This window comes from Hypanus sabinus, unplaced genomic scaffold (genome assembly GCF_030144855.1).
Source record: "Hypanus sabinus isolate sHypSab1 unplaced genomic scaffold, sHypSab1.hap1 scaffold_43, whole genome shotgun sequence".
Taxonomy (NCBI): Eukaryota; Metazoa; Chordata; class Chondrichthyes; order Myliobatiformes; family Dasyatidae; genus Hypanus; species Hypanus sabinus.
The window spans coordinates 1,876,149-1,885,187 of record NW_026781307.1 but is presented as its reverse complement, the minus strand read 5'-3'; the positions used below and the strand labels follow the sequence as shown (position 1 = coordinate 1,885,187).

The 9,039-nt window shown below is 50.5% G+C and overlaps 1 protein-coding gene across 1 annotated transcript in view; it reads right to left on the bottom strand.

The window, feature by feature from the left end:
- Nucleotides 1-781: 781 nt before the first annotated feature.
- LOC132388873 (NACHT, LRR and PYD domains-containing protein 3-like) overlaps nt 782-9,039 on the bottom strand; it is a 27,129-nt gene continuing 18,871 nt past the window's right edge. The window contains exons 7-9 of the mRNA XM_059961300.1: nt 5,809-5,979; nt 3,042-3,209; nt 782-903 (exon numbers count right to left, since the gene is read on the bottom strand). Coding sequence (XP_059817283.1) covers nt 816-903; nt 3,042-3,209; nt 5,809-5,979 — 427 coding nt within the window. The 3' untranslated portion in view covers nt 782-815. The remainder of the gene's footprint in view (nt 904-3,041; nt 3,210-5,808; nt 5,980-9,039) is intronic.

Below are 9,039 nucleotides of genomic sequence, written 5' to 3'. Positions count from 1 at the left end.
CATTTCATTTAACCGGTTGACCAAATCTGTACAAACTACTTCACGCGAAGTCTCATCGACATTGAATGGCATCTTCTTTACACATTGCCCTGACTGATGAGTGTCAATGTGCCAAATGCCTTCTTCACCAACCTGTACTCACACTCTACGACCCCCTCTCATTTACAACCATCCTCATGGTCTCGGAATGCCCGATACATGTTAGATCTCCCCAGATTCAAACCCCTTCACCTCACCCCTCCTGGTGTTATACAGTACTGACATAGGACGCACAGCTGAACAGCGCCCGACACGCCATTCTCCCCATGCAGGTCCAGCGGCCCTCAGCCTCCTACGTTCCAGTAAATTAAGTCCGAGGCTGCCCAACCTCCCTTTGCAATTCAGTCGCCCGAGTCCTTGCAGCATCTTCGTAAAAGCTTTTTGCCGCGCTCTTTGCGACCCCCCTCCCACCACGAGAGGGCAGACAAACCTGAACACGATACTCCAGTTGGAGCCCCACTGACAGAGCGGCAACGTGACGTGCCGACTTCCAGACCCAATGACCCGACTGGCGACGGTCAGCTCGCCAGTACTGTTCAAAGTTCCCCATCTGTGGCGACTGGCGTCGGTACGAATTCCTGAATCCACGTTCCTGTTATGGGGTTCAGGGACGAGCTGCAGGGTGGAGCGCCGCAGCCCCACCGGGCGAAGTGGCACTGGCCGAGCCGGACCCGGCGCCGGCGCCCGTTGCAGCGCCCGGCCGAACTCCCAGGGCTGGAGCAGACGGTCGGGTGCGGTCAGCCGACGTGAATGCGGACCGTCCCAAGTTTCAGCGGTCAGACGAAGACGCTCAGTCTGTTTCTGATCCCTTGCAGCAACCGCAACTGTGTCTCTCCGCCCGAGGTGAACTTGTTCCCCACCAGCCTGAAACAGATTGAAGAGAGCTGCAGAGTCACGGATCCCTGAAACAGGCCCCTCGGCCCCAGTTACCCGCGATTGGTCCACAGCAATCAAATTTCCTATCTATGCAGACTTTTAAATGTTATTACATCTGCCCCAAACACCTGCTCCGGCTCAGACGTAACACACTCTGTGCGAAAATCTTACTTATCGGATCCCCTTTTAAACCGCTCGCCTCTCACCTTTAACAAGGTCCCCTCCTACTCCTGAACAATAGGCACTACCTGCGCCCTCAACGCCGGGGGGAGAGTCTGTGACAACCCAGATCAAGTCAGGATGTCACACCGACGCTTTATAAAGGATTGGCCGGACCATTGAAAAAATAAAAGGTGCGCTGGCGCTGGAGAGAGACCAGAGGAGGTCCAGGAGGGTGATTGCGGGAACGGAAGGGTTAAGTTGGGAGGTGCGTTTTGTGTCGCTGGGCTGATACTTGCTTGAGCTGCTGTGAATAACGGAGGGAATTAGCTGAAACCTATCGAATGTTGCAAGCCCAAGATAGAGTAGATGTAGAGGGCATGTTCCCCATAGACGGGGGGGGGGGGACGAGTCTAGATACAGAAGGGCACGGGCCCCGCAGAGTGCAAGGACGGCCCTTTCGAACAGAGATAAGGAGGCATTTCTTTTGCCAAATGGCGGTGAATCTCTGGAATTCATTGCCACAGATGGCTGTGAAGGACACTTATTTGTGTCAATACCCCCAGTTGAACTCTGTGTTTTTTGGTGCGTTCCCCCCCCCCCCCCCATTAGCCGCCAGTCTGTGGTTTTGTATTGCCATGTGCTCCTGTCCCCGCTCCTGCTCTATTCTGGCCCCTGTATCACTGACAACTCCGTCTCTCACCTGCTTCTCATTATTACCTGTATTGTGTCTCATTGTGCTCCACCTATCATCTGCCTCTCTGTATATTGCTCGGTGTATAAAAATGGATAAAAATGGCATTAGGGGATACGGTGAGCGAGCAGGTAAGTGGACAGGAGGCTAGGTTTAGATCAGCCATGTGATCTCCTGGACCAGTTTTCGATAGCCTGGATGGGTCGGAGAGGAATTTTCCAGATTTTTTCTCCTCAATTGGCAAATCGTTTTTTTCCCCCCGGGTGATCACATGGGTTTGGGCGGGATGAATAATAAAATAAAATGGGCGGCATGGTGCCCTGTTGGTTGGCACTGTTGCCTTGTGGGATTCGGTGAAAACTAGAGTTAAGATTGGATCAGCCATGATCTTGTTGAATGGCGGAGCAGGCTTGAGGGGCCGATTGGCCTACTCCTGCTCCTACCTCTTATGTATTTCAGTCCTGTGTTCTTCGCCCCCTTTGCTTGCACGTCGGGATCCGCTGCTCAATTGATATCACTGCGTGCACAGTGCTGGGTCTGCCATTGGAACCCCGCTCCAGCGTCCCGACACTTGGGGACATTTAAAGCAGAGGTTGATCAGTCCCTGATTACGAGGAGCGTCAAAGCTGACTGGGAGAAGGCAGGGGAATGCGAGTTGTTTTGTGACGTCTCCCTCTCGCCGCGAAAGGAGGCGCCTCGCTTCCCGTTTGTCAGCGAGAGCGGGGGAGCCTGTGACAGGACCAGTCGTCGGTTGCTGCACCGCAGATAACGGTCTGTATCGGGGGCCTTGCCCTTACTTGCCTGGCGGGCGCAGTGGGCTGATGAAGTCAGTGGGGAAGGCCTTTGCTTCGCTGCCCCTTCTGCGCGGGAGGGAGAAACGGGGTGGGAGGGGGGCTTCGCGGTTCTAATGTTTTAACTGTCACTGATGCTCTGGGGCGCTCTTCTGTTTTTGTGGCTGTCTTCAGGATGTCTATCGGACACATTTCTCTGATGTTGTGGGACTATTGAAATACTGAAGATGGGGGGGAGGGAGAGATAATAAATCAGCCAGGACGGAAGAGAGCAGCAGACGCAATGGCTTAATTCTGCCCCCACGTCTTGCTGTCTTGTCTGTGCCCCACAAGACTGAGTAACCCCTGACTGGACCCCATAGCCACACAGTGTCAAGCTGAAAAGATTCAGATCGCAGGGGGCTGCGTTTGGCAGCCAATCTCAGCGACGGGCACCGGTTGCCCCCGAAACCATCGAATCGCCGAGCAGCGCAAACACTCACTGGATGTGCTCCAGGCTATTTCGGTTCAGGATCAGGCGCCGGAGAGCGGGTATCGATCGATCCGTGAAGGCGTTCGAGTTCAGGTCCAGAGACTTGAGGGAGGTGTTGCTGTCGAAGATGGAGAGGAGATCTTCGGCGCAGGAGTCCGTGAGACCGACGGCCCGGAGTCTGAGGATCAGACAGAGAAATCAGCGGAATCGCCGGCAGAGAGCTGGCCAACCTGAGCCTGGCACTAGGCCGGGCCGTACCGTTCTGGGCATCGCGGCCTGAGCGCAGTGACCCGCCGGGAGGTTGTCCCTAGTGGCGCAGCGAAGTGGGGAGGGAGAGGGCTGGGCGGGTGGCACCGTGGGAGTGGTGAGGGTCTGGGCACCGCGGAACATGAAACACCACCCACCGGTGGCCGGAGTTCTAGCAAGGGGCGGTGACACAGTCAGTGTGTGCGTGGGTAGAGGCAGAGAGTGACTGGAGATCGACAGAGCTGAAAGACGGGCAGTCCAGGAAAGGATAGCGCCCTCTGCTGTCGGCAGTCTGGGAGAGGGCGGGGCTAAATTCCGACCAGCGATGTCAAAAGGAAAGAAGGAACGCAAACGCCGTGAAGTGGAGGCGTTGCGGGAGGGAACTAGACCGAGAGAGCAATGTACCCCGTAGCGCGGGTCAGGCAGCGCTGTGGAGGAGCCCAGTGGCGATTTCACAGCCTCTCTCAGAGACTTCCACTTGTTTTTCCTCGGCAGCGTAGTTTGACACGCCGGACATCTCCCACAACTTCACAGGTTCCAGCACCTCCGAGAATCCACGCTCGGCGAGAGCCTGGATCTCCAACAACCTGCCATCTCATAGTCCGTCACACTCCCTTGTCTGATTTCACCACTCCGTTTCCTTCATATGCTGTAGTCAGCGTCCCTTTGTTGGGATATCCAGCTCTCTTTTCTCTTTCTGTGTGTCTCTTCCTCTCTCCCTCCGCTTCCCTTATTCCCGTCTCTCCACTTCTCCATCTCTTTGTCTCCCTCTTCCCCTCCATTTCTATCTTTCCACCTCTCTGCTTATCTCACTCGATCTCTCCAGCCATCCGCCTTCGCATCTCACTGGATCTCTCTGTCCATCCATCTTCGTCTCACCAGATCATTTTGTCCATCCCTCCTAGTCTCACGATCTCTCCGTTCGTCCATCTTCATCTCACTTGATCTCTCCGTCCATCCATCTTCGTCTTACTCGATCCCTCTATCCACCTCTCCTCATCTCACTAGATCTCAATCCACCTCTCGCCATCTCACTGGATCACTCTATCCACCTCTCCGTGTCTCACTCGATCTCTTTCCACCTCTCCCCATCTCACTCCATCTCTCTACCTAGCTCTCCTTATCTCTCGAGATCTCTCTCTCTCCCTCTATTCCTCATATCACTAGATCTCTCTTTTTATCCCTCCTCATCTCACTGTATCTCTAAATCCACCTCTTCTCATCTCACAAGATCTCTCTGTTCACCTCATCTCATCTCACTGGATCTGACTAACCATTCGTCCTCATCTCACTGTATCTCTCTGTTCACCTCTTCTCATCTCACAAGATCTCTCTGTTCACCTCATCTCATCTCACTGGATCTGACTAACCATCCGTCCTCATCTCACTGTATCTCTCTGTTCACCTCTTCTCATCTCACTGGATATCTCTGTCCCTATCTGCTTCTATGCGTCTGTCAGAGCTTATCTCCCTTCAACTCTTTCTCTCCCTATCACTCTCCCCATTTTCTCTCCCTTTATCTACATCTATATATCACTCTCTTCCTTCTGTCGTCTTCTCTGATTGTTGTCTTCTCCCGCTCCTTGTCCCTTTGGTATTTCTCCATCTTTGTCTCTTCCCCGCCCCCGTCCCTCCATCCCTCCTTATCTCTCCCTGTACCAGTCTATCTGTGTGACTGCCTTTCTCCATTAATTCGCCCACCAAAGCCAATGTTTGGCCGTTTATCACCAAGGAATGGCTGGTCTCACCTCATTGTCCTTCTGTCACCCCTCCGCCTCTCGCTGCTTTCTCTCTTTCCCATTCCCGGTCTTCCGATCGGTCGCCAATCTCCTTTCCCACGTGCTGCCCGACCGTAGCAGCATTTTAATCGTTAATTTCTATTTTCTGACCTACCGAAAATGTCCAACTGCCGAACGAACCGCTCTAGCAATAGCCCAGGCCTCATCCCAGTCTCAGAGCTGTGCAAGTCACTGGATAAATGTCAATTACACTGATATTTAATTATCCCAAGCACATGGAGAAGTGGTAAAAATAATTTTTAAAATAATTGAAATTATCAATCGTAACGCTCTCTAACACACAGCTGAATGCCTGGTTAGGTTCTCACAAGTCCTGGTTATGCGATCAGTAACGCCAGGCAGAGAATTGATAATGGCGGGGGTCACCCTTCTTGTGGAGACACTGACCAGAAGAAGAAAATACTTCTGTTGAAAAAAAAAATTGCCCCCAGGACAGTCATGGTCATGGGAACTTTGAATGGCCTGCATAGTACGCTACAGCACATAATGATGAACGTGTGGAATTTATTGACACGGTTGGAAGTGGAGTCCAAGTCATTTTACACATTCAAAGTGGAGTTTGATGGACCATTCATTAGTAAGGACATCAAAGGCTACTGGGAGAGGCAGCGGAATGGAGTCGAGATGGATAATGTCAGCCATAGCCCATTGGCAGTGTAGGGTCGACGGACCGAATGTCTGCCTCGCCAGTTACTGTCACATATCCACAATCTCGGGAAGTCTGCTCCTTACCGTAATTCCTGTAGTTTGCACTCCCGGACGTCCAGAGCTTCCCAGAGTAAGTTCACCCCGGAGTTCCCCAGGTGGTTGAAACCGAGATTGAGCCTCAGCAGCGAGGTGTTCATTCTGAGAGCGGAGGCGAGCTCCTTGACACAAGAGACCGTGAGACCATTGTTGTCAAGCCTGGGGAGACAATGGGATCGCGTGGACATCATCTGCCAGCCTGGAGCTTCTGATGAATCGCGGAAACGACGCAAGCGCACGAAACGGTCCTGCGGCAAATGGAACCCCATCTAAATGCGAGTGATCCACATCCCGGTACGTGGCCCTTCAGCTTCCTTCTCCGTGCACTGCCGCTTCACGCTGACAGCCCACATCTCATCCCTCCGCTGACACACCCTCCTGCTCTGCTTTAGTCTGCCCCGCTGCTACCAAGAGCAGTGCCGCTTGCCCTCTTTGTGACGTTATCATCAGAGTCACCTGATGGTCAACTACCCCTGCGACTGGAGTGCTCGCTCTTGTTTCCCTTAATGAAAGTGTATCTGAATCTGTTGTGTGATTTCTAACGTCTGCCTCCTCTGTCCTGGGTGGTGTCAGTCTGAGCGCGTCAGAGTAAACGTGGTGTTTTCAAATACAGCCGGTTTCATTTCTTATTTTTAATCTCAATTTATCCACGTTGGTTTAGGACCAAAATCTTACGCCAAAAGAATATGTTAACCTGCGTATAGCCTTTGGTATATTTTTGGTCTTGACCACTGTTTGGCAGATTTTTTAAGACATGAAGTGAATTTTGTTGTAAGTAATTCACTTTATCGCACCATGATCTGTTGCTTTCTTCTTAATATCGTATTATTGCTATTATTGTTATTATTACTATCATTATCATCTATTTTCCCTAGCTTCACCTGGTAAAACCTGAGGTACGGGTTTATCCAAGGACGCTTGTTTGTCCATTGCAAGGAATTTCCGGGCCATTCCAGTGGAGTTCTGTCTTGTGGCTCTCTGAAGATTGACATAGATATCACTGTGTAGCCCTGATTGTTTAATTCTATCGCGTAGTGCCCGTCGGATGACAACAACTGTAGATAGAAACATAGAAAACCTACAGCACAATACAGGCCCTTCAACCCACAATGCTGTGCCGCCCATGTCCCTACCTTAGAAATTACTAGGGTTACCCACAGCCTCTATTTTACTAAGCTCCATGTACCTATCTAAAAGCCTCTTAAAAGACCCTATCGTATCCGCCTCCACCACCGTTGCCGGCAGCCCATTCCACACACTCAGCACTCTCCGAGTTAAAAACTTACCCCTTACCTACTCCCCAGCACCTTAAACCTGTGTCCTCTTGCGGCAACCATTTCAGCCCTGGGAAAAAGCCTCTGACTATCCACACGATCAACGCCTCTCATCATCTTGTACACCTCTATCAGGTCACCTCACATCCTCCGTCGCTCTAAGGAGAAAAGGCTGAGTTCACTCAATCTATTCTCCTAAGGCATGCTCCCCAATCCAGGCAACATCCTTGTAAATCTCCTCTGCACCCTTTCTATGGTTTCCACATCTTTTCTGCAGTGAAGTGACCAGAACTGAGCACAGTACTCCAAGTGGGGTCTGACCAGGGTCCTATACAGCTGCAACATTACCTCTCAGCTCCTAAATTCAATCCCACGATTGATGAAGGCCAATACACCGTACGCCTTCGTAACCACAGAGTCAACCGGAGCAGCTGCTTTGAGCGTCCTATGGACTCAGACCCCGAGACCCCTCTGATCCTCCACACTGCCAAGTCTTACCATTAATACTATATTCTGCCATCATATTTGACCTGCCAAAATGAACCACCTCACACTTATCTGGTTGAACTCCATCTGTCACTTCTCAGAACAGATTTACATCCTATCAATGCCCCCTTGTAACATCCGTCAGCCCTCCACACTATCCACAACACCTACAACCTTTGTGTCATCAGCAAATATACTAACCCATCCCTCCGCTTCCTCATCCAGGTCATTTATGGAAATCACAATGTTAGGATCCCAGACAGATCCCTGAGGCACACCACTGGTCACCGAACTCCATGCAGAACATGACCCGTCTACAACCACTCTTTGCCTTCTGTGGACAAGCCCGTTCTGGATACACATTGTGCCCTTGAATCCCATGCCTCCTTACTTTCTCAATAAGCCTTGCATGGAGTACCTTATCATATGCCTTGCTGAAATCTATATACACTACATCTGTTGTTCTTCCTTCATCAATGTGTTTAGTCACATCCTCAAACAACTCAATCAGCCTCATAAGGCACAACCTACCCGAGACAAACCCATGCTAACTACTCCTATTCATATTATATCTCTCCAAATGTTCATAAATCCTGCCTCTCAGGATCTTCTCCATAGACTCACTGGTCTATAATTTCCTGGGCGATCTCTACTCCCTTTCTTGAATAAGGAGCAACATCTGCAACCCTCCAATCCTCGGGAACCTCTCCTTTCCCCATTGAAGATGCAAACATCATCGCCAGAGGCTCAGCAATCTCCTCCCTCGCCTCCCACAGTAGCCTGGGGTACATTGCGCCCGGTCGCGGCGAATTATCCAACTTGATGCTTTCCAAAAGTTCCAGCACATCCTCTTCCTTAATACCTACATGGTCAAGCTTTTCAGTCTGCTGCAAGTCATCACCACAATTACCAAGATCATTTTCCATAGTGAATACTGAAGTAAAGTATTCATTAAATATCTCTTTGCCTTGGGGTTTTCCTTAATTCTGCCCACCAAGGCCTTCTCACGGCCCCTTCTGGCTCTCATAATTTCCTTCTTCAGCTCCTTCCTAGTAGCATTATAGTCTTCTAGATCTCTAACATTACCTAGCTCTCTGAACCTGTTGTAAGCTTTTCTTCATGACTAGATTTATTACAGCCTTTGTACACCATGGTTCCTGTATCCTACCATAACTTCCATGTCTCATTGGAACGTACCTATACAGAACTCCACACAAATATCCCTTTAGCATTTGGCACATTTCTTCCGTACTTTTCCCTGAGAACACCTGTTTCCATTTTAAGCCTCCAATTTACTGCCTGATAGCTGCATAATTCCCCTTACTCCAACTAAACCCTTTTCTAACTTGTCTGTTCCTATCTCTCTCCAATGTTATTGTAAAGGAGATATAATTATGATCACGACAAAATGCTCTCCCACTGAGAGATCTGACACCTGACCAGGTTCATTTCCCAATAT